Source organism: Stenella coeruleoalba (assembly GCF_951394435.1).
Source record: "Stenella coeruleoalba genome assembly, chromosome: 1".
Taxonomy (NCBI): Eukaryota; Metazoa; Chordata; class Mammalia; order Artiodactyla; family Delphinidae; genus Stenella; species Stenella coeruleoalba.
Genome location: NC_137169.1, coordinates 188,323,863 through 188,349,470, shown reverse-complemented (window position 1 = coordinate 188,349,470; position 25,608 = coordinate 188,323,863). Strand labels below are relative to the sequence as shown.

General features: G+C 41.2%; 1 protein-coding gene across 2 annotated transcripts in view; it reads right to left on the bottom strand.

Moving 5' to 3' along the window:
• The window catches only part of ADCY10 (adenylate cyclase 10), a 95,530-nt gene that overhangs the window by 20,542 nt on the left and 49,380 nt on the right, over positions 1-25,608 (bottom strand). For both annotated transcript variants that reach the window (XM_079926017.1, XM_079926018.1), the window contains 7 exons: positions 20,271-20,399; positions 18,375-18,656; positions 17,962-18,252; positions 5,140-5,209; positions 4,118-4,349; positions 2,114-2,221; positions 1,425-1,606 (listed from right to left, as the gene is read on the bottom strand). In XM_079926017.1, coding sequence (XP_079782143.1) covers positions 1,425-1,606; positions 2,114-2,221; positions 4,118-4,349; positions 5,140-5,209; positions 17,962-18,252; positions 18,375-18,656; positions 20,271-20,399 — 1,294 coding nt within the window. The remainder of the gene's footprint in view (positions 1-1,424; positions 1,607-2,113; positions 2,222-4,117; positions 4,350-5,139; positions 5,210-17,961; positions 18,253-18,374; positions 18,657-20,270; positions 20,400-25,608) is intronic.

The window sequence follows — 25,608 nt, the reverse complement described above, 5'->3', positions numbered from 1 at the left end:
TAAGCCAATTGTTCTGTAGTTTCTTCCTGATATCACTTTTTCACCTTCTCCTCTTGTGCAGGTACTTCTTATTCCTTTTACAAAATGTGGCTGTACATTAGGCTTGTCAGATTTAGGGAATGAAAATATGGGATGCCAAGTTAAATCTGAATTTCAAAACAATTTTTTAGAATGCATATGTCCTAAATATCTTGTGTGATATAAGGTGTACTAAAAAAAAATCATTTATTATTGATCTGAACTTTAAATTCAACTAGGCATCCTTTATTTCATCTGGCAACCCTCTGTGTGAACCCAAACTCCAATTCTCTCTTACCTCTCCGAGAGATCTCTGCTGAACTTCTCCCCGCCCCTCCCCCTCCTGGTGTCTCCTGAAGCAGCAGGCTTAGATTCTCAGAAGCCTGTCCCCAGCCTGCAAAGGAGCTCAGCTGCACCTCATTTCCATCCCAGCCTCCCCCATAGTCAAGGGAACACTTTCAGGAAACTGGGGAAGGCAGTTTTTGGTGGGATTGCCAAAGAATTGCAGCAATTTGCCCATAGAAATAGATACTTGTATCTCACGCAGAACCTGTGGGAATATTGCAGCTGGCCTCTCCCAAGATGGAAGAGATCTACTGCCAGCTCTCCAGATCCCCAACTAGGTGGCACTTCTCTTGGTATGAATTGCTAGGTAGGGGGAATACATTTTTAAAACTTTTATTGTGGAAAATTTCAAACATGCACACACAGTAAAACAGGAAACTATAATGAGCCACATGTACCCAGCATCCAGCTTCAGCAACTATCAACATGCTTATTACGTCTGTCCTTCTACTCTGTTTCCTTCTCCTACCCCACCTCATTATTTTTTATAGTTCTTTTATAGATAAAATTTACGTACATTGAAATGTACATATCTTAATGGTATAATCTTGACCGATGGATACCCCATGTAACCCACGTATCTATATAGAGTTAAAAAATGGGTGGGCTGTTTTGTCTTTTGGCAGATGTCTTCAGGACCTGCCATTTTTTGGGGGGGCAGGGACAATACCCACGGTTTTAGCACTGAATTGGAAGAGGACTTGTGACTGAGGCTCTAGGAACAGGGGGTGCAGATTCCCATTGGAACGTGGATGGCCAGAGGGGTTAGTGGGTAAGATGAGTGGGGAGGGGCACTGGAGCTCACCTTGCAAAGGACTCCCTTAAGGTTTTGTCACCTGAACTCCCTTTGGCAAAAGCTGCCTGTTAAGTTGTTCTGAGGCAACCCAGCCCTGGCCTGAGAGCCCCGCTCCCACACATCCCCTCCCACACCAGCGAGACACCAGGACTCCTTGCGCCCGCTAGAGGCCCAGGCTTTGGGGGCTGACTGTTGGACTATGTGTAGGTCTCTCTCCTCTGGGGAGTGAGATGAGACACCCAGCTCTCCCCAGCTCCTTCCTTACCCTGGAGGTGAACTCTCTTGGGCCTGCTGATTCTGATTCACATAATGAAAGTGTCTGTTTTTTTCAACATGAATCTGGAGAAACAAGGAGATTAAGTTGTAAGGAAAGATTCGATTGAGGAGCTTCAAGGCCTTCCTCAGCATTTTCTTGGCAAGCACCATCTGGCCCATGTTGAAACAGACCTACAAGGAGAAGAACGGGGAAGAAAGGAAAAGAAGAAAAGCAGTGATTCTAAGCTTGGTTGGTATGTTCCAAAAACACATAGTTAAGGAATCTTATCCAAAAAAGGTCATTTAAGGCCCAGGAACAAGATCTCCCAGGGCCTGGCACAATTGGAAATGTTTCTTGGATGTATCTGTGGAAGGATGGTTGAATGACTAGGACTTTGCATCCTCATTGTTCATCATCTACCTCCGAGAAAATGTTTACCCATTCCTGTCCATTTTGGGAGGTTGTTAGATAAACATTTCATAAAGCTGTCAACCGAGAGGCTAAAGAAGATCTTGCTGCAGACAAGTGATGGTGAGGAGGTTTGAGGCCCGGGGCTTGGGGTTCTGGAATCTTGGGAAAGATCTGTGGCAGAGGATGGGAGGAGGATGTAGAAAGTATAGGGATGACTTCTACTACTTCTTCTACGTAAAGCCGCAGTGATAAAGAACAGATGAACTGCGTTTCTAATGGTTTCTTACCTGACCTTTGAGGGTAAAAAAGGTAGTCCACTCAAAAGTCTTACTCCAAGATTTTTCCTTCTTGAGAATTTTCAGCAACCTCTCTCCCTCATTCAAATATATGTAAGCCTGCAACCAGCACAAGGAGTAGAAGGTATTGAGTCATCAGGGATTGGGACCAAGGAGGGGCCATTGCCCCAGACTCTACTGAAGGAAGAGAAACAGGACCACCCAGCTCCCACCTCCATCTCTTCCTTCAGCTCCTGACCAGAGTCCTTCAAACTCTAGACAGAAAGGGTGGGGAAAGTTCCTGCTGAAGATATGGGTCACCTTCATGTTCCTCTTGATTTACTGAATCTCATTCTAGAGGATGAATCTAGAAACCTCCTCCTTTCCTCATGTTGTCATGTAAGTCACCTTACCTGAAGTTTTCCCCAGGGCAATTTCCCTCTTTGAGTAATTCCATCGCCAACCTCCCTATTTCCAATAGTGTACTCATGGCTCCTGAGAGCATCCTCACATCTATGACAAGCCAGTCTCTACTTTTGGAATGAGTTAGGAGCCACTCCCATTTCTTTTGCCAGGGCCATCGTTGGGAAGTGGAAGAGGAAGGTAAGGCCCTGAGCAAGCTTCCTCCCTTCATCTTCAACGTCCTATGAAATCGTGAAGAGAGTCTTGGCACTTGTAAACACCAAGGCAAGGTCAGACTTGAAGAGTAAAATAAAGTGGGGCACTGTCCCCAAGTCTCATGCAGCCTAAGGCGTAGGTGTTGGATGCAGAAAGAGGGAGACAAGGTTTCTTTGCTGGGAGACGGGGAAGCAAATGGCACATTTTGGGACCCTACACTGGGGCTCTGCTTCCAGTCATTGTTTTCCTGAGCATTTGTCACTCCCTGGATAATGAGATGAGGGTGAGCACAGGTTTAGCAAGTTAGCCCCCAAGGCTGCCTAAACCTTCTCTTCCTGGTACTCACTGGCCGCATCACTGCCTTCTTCACCTATGTGTATAAAATATGCACAGGAGCCTTTTGTTCATAAATATTTGAGAGAACCACAGCTTACTGACATTTTTAATGGTTTAATTTTAAAATTTCATATAAATCTAAGGTGTGGAGTTTAATTAGGCCACAAATATAAAATCTGAAACCGTCCACAAGTGCAGGCATAAAGGGTGGCAGCCATGGCTACTCGGGTGTGGGAGGCTCTGCCCAGAAAGGCATTTCCTCAAGTGAGTTCGTGGAAGCTTGGTCAGCCAGCTGCTCTATGAAAAGTGGTCTAAGGTCAAATAAGTTTGAGAGAAAAAATACGTCTCAGTCCTAGCCCAACCCTCTGGGAGACTTCTATGGATCTTAGCGTATTAAGACCCTGAAATGTTGTAGTACAAAAATCTATTTAGCTTTATTCAGCTCAGCGCTTCCCAACTTACTTACCAATAAATTCTTTTATTTCATCATATGTATCAGATCCCCACATTTCTAAGGGCATATTGCCCTGGAAGGTTATTTACAATTATCCTAGAGAAATAGTCACTAGGGCTTTGGTGGCCTAAAGGTTTGTATGATAATTCAGCACAAGTTACATGAAGACCAAAGTGAGCGGAGCCCCTTCAGGGATCACAAGACTAAAACTAGATTTCTGCTTATTCAAAGACCTACAGGTATTTGTGCTGACAGATACTTGGGGAAGACGGAGAGCAAATGCGGCTGGGACATTACTGAGGAAGACGCTACTGAAACTGAAGAGTTGAAACCAGGGTCCCATGTAGGTAGACGATTCATAGCAAGTTTCTAATGACGGCAGTATTTTAAATGATGTATAATGGTAGTTGTGGTTTGTTCTGACTTTTTCACAATCTCAGCTCATTTCCTTTCTGAGCAATTTGATTTTCAAAGAAGGGGGTGCTGCTCAGAATCAAGAACATGAAGTAATAATAATTAAAAAAAAAAAGCACTAGAGCTTTCTTTCTGGTCCTGTGGGCTGTAGGTCCGTCTCAAAGGTGGAGGGGATCTGGGCAGAAACACCTTACCATATAATTATCACCCAAGATGAGATAAGCAGACGCAAGTTCTAGGAAGTAATATAAGGCTTTGTTGTTTTCTCCCAAAGCCAGAAAATGGTGAGCCAGAGGCATGATGACAATCTCTAAGATTTCCTCACACTGGCAAGATTCCAGAGGGATGATGTCATTCTCAGATGTCCTCATCTTTGATATAATGATGTCAAAGAAACTCAAGATCTTTTCTCTTATTTCTTCAGAACTGTCCAAATGCAGAAATAAATAGGAGTAATAATTTGTAGATATAGTACAGTGTTTGAGATGAAGACATCTTCAAAAACAAAACAGCAAGATAAGAAAATCTAATGTAGATTTCTTCCACTTGGTGGTGGTTTTAGCATCTGTAAAACAACTCAGGAAGTGTGCATCAGATACTATTATCTAGGTACTTCAAAGAGGAGCTACAGGGACTTCCCTGATGGCACAGTGGTTAAGACTCTGCACTCCTAATGCAGGGGGTCCGGTTTCGATCCCTGACCAGGAAGCTAGATCCCACATGCATGCATGCTGCAACTAAGGAGCTGGTGAGCCATAACTAAGGAGCCCACCTGTCACAACTAAGGAGCCTATATGTGGCAACTACTGAGCCCATGTGCTCTGGAGCCTGTGTGCCACAACTAGAGAGAAGCCCGCACACCACAACGAAGAGCCTGCTTGCCGCAACAAAAGATCCCACATGCCACAACTGAGGAGCCCGCCTGCCATAACTAAGACCCAGCGCAACGAAATATGTAAATAAATATTTAAAACAAAACAAAACAAAAAAACCCAAAGAGGAGCTACAGCAGAGGATATGGGGGAGGGGGTCTGTCCTGGGAAGGGCCCATAGGTTCCCGCTCCATTACATAACTACTGACCAAACTCACCACACACACCCTCTGATTTGTGCCTAAAAGACCCAGAGTACTGGCCAGACAAGTGATTCTAACAGTGTTCTGAATTTAATGCCAGTTGTTCAGCTCTACCTCCTAAACAATTACAGAAGCCTGTACCTGAGATTTTCAGAAAATATTGCAGATCTCTTAGAAGTCTCTATTCTGGAAAAGGTGATCTCTTCTTCAGCTGGAAAATAAACAAACAAGTGAGTTGTATGGGTCATTGAAATGTTCATGTGGCAGAGATGTCCGGTGTCCGCTGAAGCTTCCTGTTCCCCTTCCACGACAAAGTTTTTGTTGCCCAGCCAGGATCTACATTTTCCAGTCCCCAGTGCATCTTAAGTGAACACATGTGTTTACTTTGAAAATGGGATTCCATCAGAAGTAATATATGTCACCTCTGAATTGAGATGGTTAGATATCTTCACTACCTTCTCCTTCCACAGGAAAACAAATTAACTGTGGGGATGTAAGGGATAGCAAATCTACAACATAGTCAGGGAGGCTGGGTCCCTGACTGACTGTGTTCAAGGCTATTGGACAACATTCTCATTGGATCATTACCTGGGCAGAAAAAAACCTGTCATTCAACGGTGTTAACCCACTGAAATGCTGGGGTTTGTTTTAGATGATAACATTATCCTAACTAATTTACCCTGCAGTAATTCAAACTATGAATTAATGATGCTGAAGAAAGCGATGTCAGCTTCTAATGGAGAAATACAGACAATTAATGGAATACCCCAAAGGGCTAACTTAAGGGCTGAGAGCCTTGAATTTGAAACCTTCAGTCTATCTAGACTTCAGTAGGTTAGAAAATTCCGTAATGATCTTAAAACAGAAAACAAATGAGGATTGTTGAAATCTAGCCACTTCTCCATTCAGGGAGAAGGAAGAATCCTAAAGAGGGGAAGGGACTTGTCTCAGATCATATATCTGTTCGTGATGGAAGTCTCCTGACTCCAAGGTGAATGCATGACTCCACAGATCTTTTAATTTACAAAATTCAGTTTCAGCATCTATTGATACTTACCACCTTCTTCTGAAAGCTTTCTGTGCCCTTGCCCCATAGAATTAGTCCCTCAACTTGTGTGTGCCCATTGACCCCATGCAGACCTCTATCATCATCCTTTATCACGCTGTATAAGGATTAATTTGCCCACCTCTCCTAGTCTGCTGTCTAGTTTATCTCTAGTAGACTAGAGGCTGAATAAATTGAATTATGCCTTTATCCTCCTATTCCTCTAAAACTTTCTTGTCAGGGTTACCAGTGACAACCAAGTTGCCAAATCCAAAGGTTACATCTTTGTCTGCATCTTATTACACCTCTTGGCAGCATTTACGACAATTGACCACTCCCTTTTTTTCACCGGCTTTCAAAATACCCATTCCCTTGTTTCCCTCCCTCATTGGCTGCTCGCTTTACTGGCTCCTACTCCTCTATCAATGTTCCAAATTTTGGTAAGCCTCAGTTTGGCTGTGGGCTCTTTCCTCCATCCAAATTTCTCCCTAGATAATTTCACCTGCCCATGACTTTAAATTCTACCCATATGACAATGACTTTTGGTTTTACATCTTTAAGACCTGACATCAACCCTTACCTACCGACTCATACATCCAAGTGTCTCCTTGGCAGCTACCACGTGGATGCCTAATTGCAAAATTAAAATGATCTAAACAGAACTCTTGAATCTCTTTTCCATAAACCTACATCCACCAACGTTTCGCCTGTCTTAGTAAGCATCACTGCCGTATTCATTTCTCAAGGCATCACTGCCGTATTCATCTCCTCAAGGCAAAAACCTAGACAACGTCCTTGATTCTTTTCTTTCCCTCACCCCTATCCCCATTCAGTCCATCAGAAAGTACCATTATGTCTACTCCAATACATATCTGAATCCATCTTCTTCTGTCAATCTTCTCTAGAGCACCACCCTAGTCCATCACCAAATTTCATCTAGACAAGTGTGAAAAACTGATCTCCCTCCTATTCCTATCCTCTTCAATCTGTTTTCTAAAATGAAGGCAAAGTAAGTTTTTAAAAACATGATTCAGGACTTCCCTGGCAGCGCAGTAATTAAGAATCCACCTGCCAATGCAGGGGACACGGGTTCGAGCCCTGGTCCAGGAAGATCCTACATGCCGTAGAGCAACTAAGCCCATGTGTCACAACTACTGAGCCTGAGCTCTAGACTCCATGCTCCACAACAAGAGAAGCCACCGCAATGAGAGAAGCCACCGCAATGAGAGAAGCCACTGCAATGAGAAGCCCACGCACCGCAATGAAGAGTAGCCCCCCTCGCCACAACTAGAAACAAAAAAACAAACAAACAAAAAAGCCCATGCACAGCAATGAAGACCCAATGCAGCCAAAAATAAATAAATGAAATAATAATTTTAAAAAAATGATTCAGATCTCTGTGGCAGAAACTGCTTGTTTCCTATCTCAACTTCCATCGTCCCTTTTCTCCTTAGTAATAGAACTCAATTTTACTTGGGGAAGCTACATTTTCCAACCTCCCTTGCAACTGGATATATAGCCATGTGACTATTGTATTGTATTGTATTGGTCCTTGAGATATAAGGGGAGTATTGGGTAGGAAGAATTCTAGAAAACTACTGAAAAAGGAAGGGGTATCCCTTTCATTTTTTGGTTTCTTTTCTCCTCCTTCTAGTGTTAAATGTGAACATGATGGCTGGAACTCCAGCTACTATTTTGAACCAAGGATCTCTGATGATCATGAAGACACCAAACCAGTCCCAGTGATGAGACAAGCATTTTACATAGAGAGAAATACATTTAATAATAAATTTAAGCCACTCTAGCTGGGTTCTTGTTATATGCAGCCAATACTAATTCTAATCAATGCTATTCCTTCTTCAACATCCTATATGTTTTGTTTTATATTTCAAATTGTAATAGTGATAGAATGAGATGTGGCAAAAAGCAATATTGGCTAAATAAAGCAAATAAAGTCAGGATATATGAGATATGATTTTTGTCATATCATTCAACCCTTGGGTGAATCATATTATTTTTAGGTCTCAATTTTCTTCATTTATGAAGGAAATATATTAAAAGTTCCCTACTTCAAAGAGGATCTGTAAAAATCAAAAGAAAAGAAATATATGGAATGCTTGTAGGTTCTCAGAATAAAGGAGAAAAGCAAAGAGAGTACTTGCTCACCTGTAGTTTCAAAAACTCAGAAATAAGACTTCAAGTTCAAGATGAAAAACTGACCTCTTTTATTTATCTCCTGACCAGCACATTTTACCCCATTAAAACAAGAATAAAATAATTTTTAAAAGCATAAACTCACAATGTACAGAATGGAAGGGGTCAATTCCTATCTTAGGGCCATGACCCTGGCCCTCCCCTCTGCCTAGAATGCTCTTCCCCAGCCATCTATACAATAAAATCCCTCATTTCCTTTGCCTTTCCATGAATCTTACCTCTCACTGAGGGCTACCCTAACGACTCTGCACTCCTCATCTCCCTTGCCCTACCCAACATTCTTTTCTGGTTTTCTCCTTGGGATCACTTACACATACTACAGAATTTACTTCTTTGTTAATGTTTTCTCTCCATTGTCTGCTTCTCCGCAACAGAATGCTGTTTTGTTCCCTGATGCATCTAAGGTGCCTAGAGCACTGTTTGACACATATCAGAAACCCAATAAATATTTGATGAATGAGTAAACGAAACATTAAATGAGATTTCAGCACATGTCAAGAAGATCAAGGAATGAGAGGAGTGCTCCCTGAAGAATTAGATGGAGCAAGTGGAACGAAAGAGCCCAGGAGGGAGCCCATGGGCTGTTGATCCTTGGAATGGATCAAGAGTCAGATAAGTTTTTAGGAAGGACATGAGGATTGATAGAGAATTGAAAAGAAAATCAACTTCCTCACTATCTGATTCATAGCTAATGCTGTGTCCTTGAACCTCTTATGATATGTCCTTCTCCAACCTTTTTTTTTTTTTTTTTGCGGTATGCGGGCCTCTCACTGTTGTGGCCTCTCCCGTTGCAGAGCACAGGCTCCGGATGCGCAGGCTCAGCGGCCATGGCTCACAGGCCTAACCACTCTGCAGCATGTGGGATCTTCCTGGACTGGGGCATGAACTCGTGTCCCCTGCATCTGCAGGCAGACTCTCAACCACTGCGCCACCAGGGAAGCCCCTCCAGCATTTCTTAAAAGCATACCTCATGGACTTCCCTGGTGGTACAGTGGTTAAGAATCTGCCTGCCAATGCAGGGGACACGGGTTTGAGCCCTGGTCCAGGAAGATCCCACACGCCGTAGAGCAACTAAGCCCGTGAGCCACAACTACTGAGCCTGCACTCTAGAGCCAGTGCTCCGCAACAAGAGAAGCCACCACAATGAGAAACCAATGCACTGCAACAAAGAGTAGACCCACTCGCCGCAACTAGAGAAGGCCTGCATGCAGCAACAAAGACCCAATGCAGCCAAAAATAAAATAAAATAAAATAAAAATAATTATTAAAATAAAAGCATACCTCACACTTTGGGAGATTCAGGGGTAATGGACAGACTGTCCAGCCAAGATTGAAGCAGGATATTATAAAGAAGACATGGCAAAAAAAAAGTTTCCTAGAAACTCTAGGAAAAATAAACTTCTGTTAAGAAATCTATTCACGAAGAGGAACCAAGATGGTGGAGTAGAAGGACATGCTCTCACTCCCTCTTGTGAGAACACCAGAATCACAACTAACTGCTGGACAATCATCGACAGGAAGACACTGGAACTCAGCAGAAAACATACCCCACCATCCAAAGACAAGGAGGAGCCACAATGAGACGGTAGGAGGGGCACACTCACAGTAAAATCAAATCCCATAACTGCTCGGTGGGCGACTCACAGCCTGGAGAACACTTATACCACAGAAGTCCACCCACTGGAGTGAAGGTTCTGAGCCCCACGTCAGGCTTCCCAACCTGGGGGTCTGGCAACGGGAGGAGGAATTCCTAGAGAATCAGACTTTGAAGCCTTGTGGGATTTGATTTCAGGACTTTGACAGGACTGGGGGAAACAGAGACCCCACTCTTGGAGGGCACACACAAAGTAGTGTGTGCATTGGGACCCAGAGGAAGGAGCAGTGACCCCATAGGAGACTGAACCAGACCTACCTGCTAGTGTTGGAGGGTCTCCTGCAGAGGCGGCGGGTGGCTGTGGCTCACTGTGGGGACAAGGGCACTGGCAGCAGAAGTTCTGGGAAGTACTCCTTGGTGTGAGCCCTCCCAGAGTCTGCCATTACCCCCACCAAAGAGCCCAGGTAGGCTCCAGTGTTGGGTTGCCTCAGGCCAAACAACCAACAGGGAGGGAACCCAGCCCCACCCATCAGCAGTCAAGTGGATTAAAGATTTACTGAGCTCTGCCCACCGGAGAAACAGTCAGCTCTCCCCACCACCAGTTCCTCCCATCAAGAAACTTGCACAAGGTTCTTAGATAGCCTCATCCACCAGAGGGCAGACAGCAGAAGCAAGAAGAACTACAATCCTGCACCCTGTGGAACAAAAACCACATTCACAGAAAGATAGACAAGATGAAAAGGCAAAGGGCTATGTACCAGATGAAGGAACAAGATAAAACCCCAGAAAAACAACTAAATGAAGTGGAGATAGGCAACCTTCCAGAAAAACAATTCAGAATAATGATAGTGAAGATGATCCAGGACCTCGGAAAAAGAATGGAGGCAAAGATCCAGAATACGCAAGAAATGTTTAACAAAGACCTAGAAGAATTAAAGAACAAACAAACAGATAAACACTACAATAACTGAAATGAAAACTACACTAGAAGGAATCAACAGCAGAATAACTGAGGCAGAAGAATGGATAAGTGACCTGGAAGACAGAAAGGTGGAATTCACTGCTGCGGAACAGAATAAAGAAAAAAGAATGAAAAGAAATGAAGACAGGCTAACAGACCTCTGGGACAACATTAAACGCAACAACATTCGCATTATAAGGGTCCCAGAAAGAGAAGAGAGAGAGAAAGGACCCGAGAAAATATTTGAAGAGATTATAGTCGAAAACTTCCCTAACATGGGAAAGGAAATAGACACCCAAGTCCAGGAAGCGCAGCGAGTCCCATACAGAATAAACCCAAGGAGAAACACACCAAGACACACAGTAATCAAATTGGCAAAAATTAAAGACAAAGAAAAATTATTGAAAGCAGCAAAGGAAAAACGAAAAATAACATACAAGGGAACTCCCACCAAGTTAACAGCTGATTTCTCAGCAGAAACTCTACAAGCCAGAAGGGAGAGGCATGGCATACTTAAAGTGATGAAAGGGAAGAACTTACAACCAAGATTACTCTACCTGGCAAGGATCTCATTCAGATTCGATGGAGAAATCAAAATCTTTACAGACAAGCAAAAGCTAAGAGAATTCAACACCACCAAACAAGCTCTACAACAAATGCTAAAGGAACTTCTCTAAGTGGGAAACACAAGAGAAGAAAAGGACCTACAAAAACAAACCCAAAACAATTAAGAAAATGGTCATAGGAACATACATATTGATAATTACCTTAAACGTGAATGGATTACATGCTCCAACCAAAAGACACAGGCTTGCTGAATGGATACAGAAACAAGACCCATATATATGCTGTCTACAAGAGACCCACTTCAGACCTAGGGACACATACAGACTGAAAGTGAGGGGATGGAAAAAGATATTCCATGCAAATGGAAATCAAAAGAAAGTTGGAGTAGCAACACTCCTATCAGATAAAATAGACTTTAAAATATAGAATGTTACAAGAGACAAGGAAGAAACTACATGATGATCAAGGGATCAATCCAAGAAGAAGATATAACAATCGTAAATATTTATGCACCCAACATAGGAGCACCTTAGTACATAAAGCAAATGCTAACAGCCATAAAAGGGGAAATCAACAGTAACACAATAATAGTAGGAGACTTTAACATCTCACTTACACCAATGGACAGATCATCCAAAATGAAAATAAATAAGGAAACAGAAGCTTTAAATGACACAATACACCAGATAGATTTAATTGATATTTATAGGACATTCCATCCAAAAACAGCAGATTACACTTTCTTCTCAAGTGCGCATGGAACATTCTCTAGGATAGATCACATCTTGGGTCACAAATCAAGCCTCAGTAAATTTAATAAAATTGAAATCATATCAAGCATCTTTTCTGACCACAATGCTATGAGATTAGAAATGAATTACAGGGGAAAAAACCGTAAAAAACACAGACACATGGAGGCTAAACAATACGTTACTAAATAACCAAGAGATCACTGAAGAAATCAGAGAGGAAATCAAAAAATACCTAGAGACAAATGACAATGAAAACACAACGATCCAAAACCTATGGGATGCAGCAAAAGCAGTTCTAAGAGGGAAGTTTATAGCTATACAAGCCTACCTCAAGAAACAAGGAAAATCTCAAATAAACAATCTAACCTTACACCTCAAGGAACTAGATAAAGAAGAACAAACAAAACCCAAAGTTAGAAGAAGGAAAGAAATCATAAAGGTCAGAGAAGAAATAAATGAAATAGAAACAAAGAAAACAATAGGAAAGATCAATAAAACTAAAAGCTGGTTCTTTGAGAAGATAAACAAAATTGATAAACCATTAGCCAGACTCATCAAGAAAAAGAGGGAGAGGGCTCAAATCAATAAAATTAAAAATGAAAAAGGAGAAGTTACAACAGACACTGCAGAAATACAAAGCATCCTAAGAGACTACTACAAGCAACTCTATGACAATAAAATGGACAACCTGGAAGAAATGGACAAATTCTTAGAAAGCTATAACCTTCCAAGACTGAACCAGGAAGAAACAGAAAATATGAAGAGACCAATCACAAGTAATGAAATTGAAACTGTGATTAAAAATCTTCCAACAAACAAAAGTCCAGGACCAGATGGCTTCACAGATGAATTCTATCAAACATTTAGAGAAGAGCTAACACCCATCCTTCTTAAACTCTTCCCAAAAATTGCAGAGGAAGGAACACTCCCAAACTCATTCTGTGAGGCCACCATTACCCTGATACCAAAACCAGACAAAGATACTACAAAAAAAGAAAATTACAGACCAATATCACTGATGAAGAGAGATGCAAAATTCCTCAACAAAATACTAGCAAACAGAATCCAACAACACAATAAAAGGATTATACACCATGATCAAGTGGGATTTATCCCAGGGATGCAAGGATTCTTCAATATATGCAAATCAATCAATGTGATACACCATATTAGCAAACTGAAGAATAAAAACCATATGATCATCTCAATAGATGTAGAAAAAGCTTTTGACAAAATTCAACACCCATTTATGATAAAAACTCTCCAGAAAGTGGGCATAGAGGGAACCTACCTCAACATACTAAAGGCCATATAAGACAAATCCACAGCAAACATCATTCTCAATGGTGAAAAACTGAAAGCATCTCCTCTAAGATCAGGAATGAGACAAGGATGTCCACTCTCACCACTATTATTCAACATAGTTTTGGAAGTCCTAGCCACGGCAATCAGAGAAGAAAAGGAAATAAAAGGAATCCAAATTGGAAAGGAAGAAGTAAAACTGATACTGTTTGCAGATAACATGATACTATACATAGAGAATCCTAAAAATGCCACCAGAAAACTACTAGAGCTAACCAATGAATTTGGTAAAGTTGCAGGATACAAAACTAATGCACAGAAATCTCTTGCATTCCTATACACTAATGATGAAAAATCTGAAAGAGAAATTAAGGAAACACTCCTATTTACCATTGCAACAAAAAGAATAAAATACCTAGGAATAAACCTACCTAGGGAGACGAAAGATCTGTATGCTGAAAACTATAAGACACTGATGAAAGAAATTAAAGATGATACAAACAGATGGAGAAATATGCCATGTTCTTGGATTGGAAGAATCAATACTGTGAAAATGACTATACTACCCAAAGCAATCTACAGATTCAATGCAATCCCTATCAAATTACCAATGGCATTTTTTATGGAACTAGAACAAAAACTCTTAAAATTTGTATGGAAACACAAAAGACCCTGAATAGCCAAAGCAGTCTTGAGGGAAAAAAATGGACCAGGAAGAATCAGACTCCTTGACTTCAGACTATACTACAAAGCTACAATAATCAGGACAATATGGTACTGGCACAAAAACAGAAACATAGATCAATGGAACAAGATAGAAATCCCAGAGATAAACCCACACACCTATGGTCAAATAATCTATGACAAAGGAAGCCAGGATATGCAATGGAGAAAAGACAGTCTCTTCAATAAGTGGTGCTGGGAAAACTGGACAGCTACATGTAAAAGAATGAAGTTAGAACACTCCCTAACACCATACACAAAAATAAACTCAAAATGGATTTGAGGCCTAAATGTAAGACCAGATACTATAAATCTCTTAGAGGAAAACACAGGAAGAACACTCTTTGGCATAAATCACAGCAAGATATTTTTTAATCTATCTCCTAGAGTAATGGAAATAAAAACAAAAATAAACAAATGGGACCTAATGAAACTTCAAAGCTTTTACACAGCAAAGGAAACCATAAACAAGATGAAAAGACAACACTCTGAATGTGAGAAAATATTTGCAAACAAATCAGTGGACAAAGGATTAATCTCCAAAATATATAAACAGCTCATGCAGCTCAATATTAAAGAAACAAACAATCCAATCCAAAAATGGGCAGAAGACCTAAATAGACATTTCTCCAAAGAAGATATACAGATGGCCAAGAAGTACATGAAAAGCTGCTCAACATCACTAATTATTAGAGAAATGCAAATCAAAACTACAATGAGGTATCATCTCACACCAGTTAGAATGGGCATCATCAGAAAATCTACAAACAACAAGTGCTGGAGAGGGTGTGGAGAAAAGGGACCCCTCTTGCACTGTTGGTGGGAATGTAAATTGATACAGCCACTATGGAGAACAGTATGGAGGTTCCTTAGAAAACTAAAAATAGAACTACCATACGACCCAGCAATCCCACTACTGGGCATATACCCAGAGAAAACCATAATTCAAAAAGATGCATGCACCCCAATGTTCATTGCAGCACTTTTTACAATAGCCAGGTCATGGCAGCAACCTAACACCCATCGAAGATGAATGGATAAAGAAGTTGTGGTACATATATACAATGGAATATTACTGAGCCATAAAAAGGAACGAAATTGGGTCATTTGTTGAGACGTGAATGGATCTAGAGACTGTCATACAGAGTGAAATAAGTCAGAAAGAGAAAAACAAATATTGTATATTAACGCACGTATGTGGAACCTAGAAAAATGGTACCGGTGAACCGGTTTGCAGGGCAGAAGTTGAGACACCGATGTAGAGAACAAACATATGGACACCAAGGGGGGAAAGCCGTAGGTGGGTGGGGATGGTGGTGTGATGAATTGGGCGATTGGAATTGACATGTATACACTGATGTGTATAAAATTGATGACTAATAAGAATCTGCTGTATAAAAAATAAATAAAATTAAATTTAAAAATTAAAAAAAGAAATCTATTCACAGTATATTACTACTTACTTCTCTAATGGACAGCATTTCCATAGTCTTAATAATGTAAATACTTGATTGATTTATCTAATGATAATTCTATAACAATATTGGAGGAGAGGTGCCCAAGAGTGGCTTAATAGAGTTTAAATCCTTACCTACCATAGCAAGACTAAAACAGATGATGTCAAATTTGATTTTTAAAAAAGCAGCATTGGGCTTCCCTGGTGGCGCAGTGGTTGAGAGTCTGCCTGCCGATGCAGGGGACACGGGTTCGTGCCCCGGTCCGGGAAGATCTCACATGCCGTGGAGCGGCTAGGCCTGTGAGCCATGGCCGCTAAGCCTGCGCGTCCGGAGCCTGTGCTCCGCAACGGGAGAGGCCACAACAGTGAGAGGCCCGCGTACCGGAAAAAAAAAAAAAAAAAAAAAAAGCACCATTAACATACCACTTAGTATATGGAAGTAATGACTAGAGGGAACAGCTAAGTTAAAAATGTTTGCCCCTGAGAAGAAATATTGAACATACATATGCAGGGCAGTAGGTCATGGGACTATTGCTTTTACGGTAAAACTTTCAGGAAATCTAAAAAATGTCTTTATTTAAAGATGTCTAGTTGATACTCTTTTAAATAAGTGAAAAATTATAAGGGAAATAGTCAAACCCTGGCCTCACTCAGGTGGAGGTTCTGTTGAAAGGACATCAGTAGATATGACTCAGAGATATCTGGTAACATATGCTCCAAGGTCAAACGGTTAAGGAACATTGGAGAACCTGAAATAACTGGAGTTGTTTCCTTTGGTGGCCCTAGCCAGCCTGCTTAAGACCAACGAACTACTCAGGCTAAACTGTCTGCTAGCTGCCAGCTGATTCTACCCCTCACCAAATAAATAATTAAAACATACATATGTAATATATGTAGTTTATATATAATTTGTTTATATATATAATGTGTATATAAAATAAGACTCACTGATCCCACAGAGTCTGGAATACAGTAGGTCCCCTACATACAAATGAGTTCCGTTCTGGGAACACGTTCATCAAGTCCAATTTGTTCGTAAGTCCAACAAAGTTAGCCTTGGTACCCAACTAACACAATCATCTGTATAGTACTGTACTATAATAAGTTTATAATACTTTTCACACAAATAATACATAAAAAACAAACACAAAAGTAAAGCATTTTTAATCTCACAGTACAGTACCTTGAAAAGTACAGTAGTACCAGCTACATCACTGCTGCTTTTATGCCTGCTTCTGGACATCCTGGGCTTGTAATAAAGATACTGTACTACTGTACTCTATACAGTACTGTACAGTAAAGTACACAAAAGCACCACCACTTGTAGAGGATGCACACACCTGACAATGTACGCCAGACACATGAACTAACTTACATGACTGGACATGCGAACGCACGTTCACATCTTTGAAAGTTCGCAACTTGAAGGTTCCTATATAGGGGACTTAACTGTATTCTTTCCCTTTTCTCTTATCTCTGTCAGTTGACTCTTTCCTATTAATGCTTTCATTGGTGCTTTGACTATGGCCCTGTGTTGGGATCCTTCACTGAAGAGCCCCTGATCCAGTCATGCATCCTCTTCAGCTCTCCATCACCTGCCCTCTAGGTGCCTGTTTTATTCTAGCAGCCCACTACTAGGGGTCTTCTCACACTCCTAGGGGTACTCTTGGGAACAACTTAAAATGATGCCAGGCTGGCTTTTTCTCCCAGGTGAGTTATATCTGATTTATAGGAAACCCTCACACATCCTCTCCCAAACTCTGGGAGGGCAGGTTGATCCTGGTGCAGCCACTGGCCACTCTGCCCTCATTAGGTGTGAGGTCTTCTGTGTCATCTAACTGATTCCAAGGAAGACATCTTCCTAGCACTGACGCTCATACATTTTTTCCACTGGAACCTTGTTTCAAACTACACAGAGAGCAACAACATTTTATCTGCCAAGAAACACCACTCCCTCTCGGATCTTGCTCTCCCCCCCCCACTTCATGTCAGACCCTGCTCCCTACCCGCTACCCTCCTTGGATTCCATCCCTTGGTGCGAAGGAAGCTGGGTCTGTTTTATTCCTTTGGACATTTTAATTTGGGCTCTGGTCACACCCTATTTTGTCAGAGTCCTTACCCCCAAATCCTCCCTGACAGTCTCACAGTGAGATTGGTTCTGCCAACTCAGCTACATGTATATTCCCCAACTTCCTGCCCTGCTGACCTACACTGCTCATGTCTCATCATTCATGGTGCCCGAGCCTGCAGAGGACTTGAAATCCTCATGGTCCAGACCCACTTCTTCTAGGTCTTGTCTCCACATCCCCCAGTTATAGTTAGGACTAATTAGGAACGAAGAAAGTTTACTTTGAAATCCATGGGACTTAGCCATCTTCCTAATGGTATCCAAGTCCAAAGTGTTGAGCCGGATGTCCACTGCAAAGTGGTGAAAGGGGACGAAGTCTCCACTTCGGCAGTGGTCACACCTGTGGGCGTTTTCTTCCAGAAAGCGGGCACATTTCAAGTGCATGGCTTTCTTCTGGTCTTTCAGCCACAGCTCATAGGCTGTTTTCTGCATCATCGGGCTGCAGAAGCGAATGATGTGGCACTCAATCACCTCACTTTCCAGCTCACAGAGCTCTTCCTCTTCACCATGGGCTAGAGAGGACAGAAAGGCAGTGGGCCATAAGTCAGCCCCTGCTACAAAATACAGATCAGTTCTTTTAGCAAGATGTGCCTTAAACTAAAGGAAATATGGGTCACTTCCAGGCTCTACTTACCCATTCCTTCAGAGGGTGGCTGCAGAGAGAGGGAACGATAATTCACCTCAAACGAGGCCGCGTTCTGTTTTAGGGCTATTCGTAGCTCCTTGCCATTCCGGAAACAGTCAAAGACGTTGGATTTCACGAGGGTTGCCAGGGCAGTGATCATCATCTTCATGTTCCAACAAGGGAGAATCTCATACAACAGTTCTGTAGTGAAGGTCAGGCCAATGATGGCTGCACATCTCACCAACATCTGGCGGGACAGGCTCATGCTATCCAGCTGGACCAGAGAGATTTCTGCAGGTGGAAAGCCACACAATAGGGAACTAGTCATCTGTCTTTATCAAATACATTCTAGAGATGGACAACTGTCCTGTTCTCTAGTTCTTGTTCAATAGAACTACACCCAGCTGAGCTAGGCCAAAAGAAGTATTTGCTTAGTACCTATTTCACAGATAGCACTTGTGTCAGGAGTATAAAAGATGGAGATGCTATGACCTAAAAATATGCATGTCCCATTGGCCATGACAATAAGATGGATTTCAAGGTGTTCTGATTTTGTGTTAAAGTGTGACAAGGGTGTGTGAGGAGAGCAGAGGTCATGCTGAGAAGTGGTCAGAAGGAGAAGGGCCTGCCATCCGTGTTCTGTGTTGACTTCTCCAGCTGCTCATTCTCTGTCTTCTTCACTGGCTGCCCTTTCTTCTGGAACTTCCCAGCAATAAGCTTTCTCTCTATCTGCCTCAGGGATTCAGTTATTCTTGTGACAACCCATTACCATCTCTATGCTCATGACCAAGTGTCAGAGAGCTCCTAGCTCCAATTCCATCTTCTCATCTAAGTTCGCGTATCATAGCTCACATGGCTTCTTGGACATCTTGACCAGGATGTCCTTCTATTACATCACCCTCCTCAGGGACAAAATATGAACTTCTCAATATGTCCACAGAACATTGTAGAAACCGAGCTAGTCCAGATATAAGTAGGGTTAGCAGATGTAAGCTTTTATATGTAGAACAGATAAACAAAGGCTACTGTATAGCACAGAGAACTATATTCAGTATCCTATAATAAACCATAATAGAAAAAAATATTTTAAAAAAAAAGAATGTGGGAATTCCCTGGTCGCCTAGTGGTTAGGATTCCAGGCTTTCACTGCCATGGCCTGGGTTCAATCCCGGGTCAGGGAACTGAGATCCTGCAAGCTGCATGGTGTGGCCAAAAAAAAAAAAAAAAGAATATATATATATATGTATGTATAACTGAATCATTTGGCTGTACAGCAGAAATTAATACAACATTGTAAATCAACTATACTTCAATAAAAAAAATATTGATTAAAAGAAACCAAGCTAATCCACCTTGCTATTTTAGTAGACATAGTGAATGAAACACAAATGATGCTCTTTTGGAGATAGAGAACTTGAGGTCTCATCCTTGTACTAAACATTTGAAGTTGAACATTTTATAGATGGCATGGATTGGAGCTGAATGCATGCTAGAACACTGCTTGAAATTCATTTTTCTTGAAATAAATAACAGTACGTCCCTGATATAAATTCACTTGTTTGTCATTTCTTATGGAAGTAGATAGCAGGAAAAGTATCACTGTTAGATCTTCTCTCTCACTATTTGATTTCTGTTTAATTGAAAATGTACTATACCTCATTCTTTTATGCAGACGAATAAAACTTTGTTCAAATCAGACTCCAGCGTATGCACAGGGGGAAGGTGGCTACTGTTTAGAAGCAGAAAAGCCAAGCTTGTAATGGAACCTTCCCATTGCCTGGGCAACACACAATAAAAACAAAGCCAGTCTTCTATCTTCCTTTCTCCTTTGTTGGAGGCATCCTAGAGAAAGCAAGAGGGGAATCTAGGTCCTGGAAAATGAACACCAGGTCAAATTTTCTTTACCTTTTAATGATGCTGGCAGTGACAAGTTTTTCAATCTGACACCACTAGCGAGGTTACAGACTTCTTCATTTCCCTCCTCAAGACCAAAAGTAAATTTTTTTAAGTCCTCTGTTGGCTTAGCAAAATTCTCTACAGAGGGGTAAAAGGGAAGAAAAGTTGAGAGTCATTGTCCTATTATCATCTGGATTTTCCAATAAACTTCGAGATGGGTCTCACATGAGAAAGAGCAGGCAGAGATGTGTGTTGGTTAAAGTATTCTGGAATACTGTGTTTTAAGTAAAACTGATATATGAAAATCAAAATTTACTCAAAACATGTTTTTCCTCCCCTGCCCCCAAGAAAAAAAGGATTCGTAATAACTACAGGATGTCTTCCATAAGACATGCAGTTTTACAAATATAGCTTATATCATATACTTATATATATACTGGTATGCACATTGAAATACCCACACTCGGAGGCAAACACATTCTGTGGAAGACTGTACTCTACTTAAAGATGTGGTTATTGTCAGAAAGAGATATTAAAAATGGTGAAGATTTCACGATGGCGGAGTAAGACGTGGAGGTCACCTTCTCCCCCACAAATACATAAGAAATACATCTATATGTGGAACAACCCCTACAGAACACCTACTGAATGCTGGCAGAAGACCTCAGACTTTCCAAAAGGGTGTGCGAGGAGAGGGGATTCAGAACACCGCCTAAACGAGCTCTAGAGACAGGTGCGAGCTGTGACTATCAGCGCAGACACCAGAGACAGGTATGAAACGCTAAGGCTGCTGCTGCAGCCACCAAGAAGCCTGTGTGCGAGCACAGGTCACTATCCACACCTCCCCTCCCAGGAGCCTGTGCAGCCCGCCACTGCCAGGGTCCCGTGATCCAGGGACAACTTCCCTGGGAGAACGCACGGCGCACCTCAGGCTGTTGAAACATCGTGCTGGCCTCTGCGGCCGCAGGCCCGCCCCGCACTCCGTGCCCCTCCCTTCCCCCCCCTCCCCCGGGCCTGAGTGAGCCAGAGCCCCTGAATCAGCTGCTGCTTTAACCCCGTCCTGTCTGAGAGGGGAAGAGATGCCCTCAGGCGATCTACACGCAGAGGAGGGGCCAAATCCAAAGCTGAAACCCAGGAGCTGTGAGAACAAAGAAGAGAAAGGGAAATCTCTCCCAGCAGCCTCAGAAGCAGCGGATTAAAGCTCCACAATCAACTTGATGTACCCTGCATCTGTGGAATACATGAATAGACAACGAATCATCCCAAATTAAGGAGCCGTGTGGATGAAAGGCTCTCGGTGCTGCAGCCAGGAGTCAGTGCTGTGCCTCTGAGGTGGGAGCGCCAACTTCAGGACACTGGTCCACAAGAGACCTCCCAGCTCCACATAATATCAAACGGTGAAAATCTCCCAGAGATCTCCATCTCAACACCAGCACCCAGCTTCACTCAACGACCAGCAAGCTACAGTGCTGGACACCCTATGCCAAACAACTAGCAAGACAGGAACACAACCCCACCCATTAGCAGAGAGGCTGCTTGAAAATATAATAAGTTCACAGACACCCCAAAATGCACCACCGGACGTGCTGCTGCCCACCAGAAAGACAAGATCCAGCCTCATCCACCAGAACACAGGCAGCAGCCCCCTTCACCAGAAAGCCTATACAACTCACTGAACCAAACTTACCCACTGGGGGCAGGCACCAAAAACAACAGGAACTATGAACATGCAGCCTGCGAAAAGGAGACCCCAAACACAGTAAGTTAACCAAAATAAGAAGACAGAGAAATACACAGCAGATGAAGGAGCAAGGTAAAAACCCAACAGACCAAACAAATGAAGAGGAAATAGGCAGCCTACCTGAAAAAGAATTCAGTAATGTTAGTAAAGATGATCCAAAATCTTGGAAATAGAATGAAGAAAATACAAGAAACGTTTAACAAAGACCTAGGAGAATTAAAGAGCAAACAAACAATGATGAACAACACAATAAATGAAATTAAAAATTCTCTAGAAGGAATCAATAGCAGTATAACTGAGGCAGAAGAACGGATAAGTGACCTGGAAGATAAAATATTGGAAATAACTATCACCGAGCAGAATAAAGAAAAAAGACTGAAAAGAATTGAGACAGTCTCAGAGACCTCTGGGACAACATTAAATGCACCGACATTCTAATTATAGGGGTCCCAGAAGAAGAAGAGAAAAAAAAGGGACTGAGAAAATATTTGAAGAGATTATAGCTGAAAATTTCCCTAATATGGGAAAGGAAATAGTCAATCAAGTCCAAGAAGCACACAGAGTCCCATATAGGAAAAATCCAAGGAGAAACATGCCAAGACACATATTAATCAAACTATCAAAAATTAAATACAAAGGAAATATATTAAAAGCAGCAAGGGGAAAGCAACAAATAACATACACAGGAATCACCATAAGGTTAACAGCAGATCTGTCAGCAGAAACTTTGCAAGCCAGAAGGGAGTGGCAGGACATATTTAAAGTGATGAAAGGGAAAATCCAACAACCAAGATGACTCTACCTAGCAAGGATCTCATTCAGACTCGACGAAGAAATTGAAAGCTTTACAGACAAGCAAAACCTAAGAGAATTCAGCACCTCCAAACCAGCTTTACAACAAATGGTAAAGGAACTTCTCTAGGTAGGAAACACAAGAGAAGGAAAAGACCTACAATAAAAAACACAAGACAATTAAGAAAATGGTAATAGGAACATACATATGGATAATTACCTTAAATGTAAATGGATTAAATGCTCCAATGAAAAGACATACACTGGCTGAATGGACACAAAAACAAGACCCGTATATATGCTGTCTACAAGAGACCCACTTCAGACCTTGGGACACATACAGACTTAAAGTGAGGGGATGGAAAAAGATATTCCATGCAAAAGGAAATCAAAAGAAAGTTGGCGTGGCAATTCTCACACCAGACAAAATAGACTTTAAAGACTATTACAAGAGACAAAGAAGGACACTACATAATGATCAAAGGATCAATCCAAGAAGAAAATATAACAGTTGTAAATATTTATGCACCCAACATAGAAGCATCTCAATACATAAGGCAAATGCGAACTGCCATAAAAGGGGAAATCGACAGTAACACAGTCATAGTAGGGGACTTTAACACCCCACTTTCACCAATGGACAGATCATCCAAAATGAAAATAAATAAGGAAACACAAGCTTTAAATGATACATTAAACACGATGGACTTAATTGATATTTGTAGGACAATCCATCCAAAAACAACAGAACACACTTTCTTCTCAAGTGCTCATGGAACATTCTCCAGGATAGATCATATCTTCAGTCACAAATCAAGCCTTGGTAAATTTAAGAAAATTGAAATTGTATCAAGTATCTTTTCCAACCACAAGGCTATGAGACTAGATATCAATTACAGGAAAAAAATCTGTAAAAAATACAAACACATGGAGGCTAACTAAAAGTACAATACTAAATAACCAAGAGATCACTGAATAAATCAAAGTGGAGATCAAAAAATATCTACAAACAAATGACAATAAAAACACGATGACCCAAAACCTATGGGATGCAGCAAAAACAGTTCTAAGAGGGAAGTTTATAGCAATACAATCCAACCTCAAGAAACAAGAAACATCTCAAATAAACAACCTAACCTTACACCTAAAGCAGTTAGAGAAAGAAAAACAAAAAAAACCCAAAGTTACCAGAAGGAAAGGAATCATAAAGATCAGATCAGAAATGAAGGAAACGATAGCTAAGATCAATAAAACTAAAAGCTGGTTCTTTGAGAAGATAAAATTGATAAACCATTATCCAGACTCATGAAGAAAAAAAGGCAGAAGACTCAAATCAACAGAATTAGAAATGAAAAAGAAGTAAAAACTGACACTGCAGAAACACAAAAGATCACGAGACATTACTATAAGAAACTATATGCCAATAAAATGGACAACTTGGAAGAAATGGACAAATTCTTAGAAAAGCACAACCTTCTGAGACTGAACCAGGAAGAAATAGAAATTATAAACAGACCAATCACAAGCACTGAAATTGAAACTGTGATTAAAAATCTTCCAACAAACAAAAGTCCAGTACCAGATGGCTTTATAAGTCAATTCTATTAAACATTTAGAGAAGACCTAACACCTATCCTTCTCAAACTCTTCCAAAACATAGCAGAGGGAGGAACACTCCCTCTGCTATGATGCGAGGCCACCATCACCCTGACACCAAAACCAGACAAAGATGTCACAAAAAAAGAAAACTTCAGGCCAATATCACTGATGAACATAGATGTAAAAATCCTCAACAAAATACTAGCAAGCAGAATCGAACAGCACATTAAAGGGATCATACACCATGATCAAGTGGGCTTTATCCCAGGAATGCAAGGATTCTTCAATATATGCAAATCAATCAATGTGATACACCATATTAACAAACTGAAGGAGAAAAACCATATAATCATCTCAATAGATGCACAGAAAGCTTTCGACAAAATTCAACACTGATTTATGATTAAAAACCCTCCAGAGAGTAAGCATAGAGGGAACTTACCTGAACATAATAAAGGCCATATATGACAAACCAACAGTCAGCATTGTTCTCAATGGTGAAAAACTGAAACCATTTCCACTAAGATAAGGAACAAGACAAGGTTGCCCATTCTCACCACTACTATTCAACATAGTTTTGGAAGTTTTAGCCACAGCAATCAGAGAAGAAAAGGAAATAAAAGGAATCCAAATTGGAAAAGAAGAAGTAAAACTGACACTGTTTGCAGATGACATGATACTATACATAGAGAATCCTAAAGATGCTACCAGAAAACTGCTAGAGCTAATCAATGAATTTGGTAAAGTTGCAGGATACAAAATTAATGCACAGAAATCTCTTGCATTCCTAGACACTAATGATGAAAAATCTGAAAGAGAAATTAAGGAAACACTTCCATTTACCACTGCAACAAAAAGAATAAAATACCTAGGAATAAACCTACCTCAGGAGACAAAAGACCTGTATGCAGAAAACTATAAGACACTGATGAAAGAAATTGAAGAAGATACAAACAGATGGAGAGATACACCATGTTCTTGGATTGGAAGAATCAACATTGTGAAAATGACTATAATACCCAAAGCAATCTACAGGTTCAATGCAATCCCTATCAAACTACCACTGGCATTTTTCACAGAACTAGAACAAAAATTTCACAATTTGCATGGAAACACAAAAGACCCTGAATAGCCAAAGCAATCTTGAGAAAAAAAAATGGAGGTGGAGGAATCAGGCTCCCTGACTTCAGACTATATTACAAAGCTACAGTAATC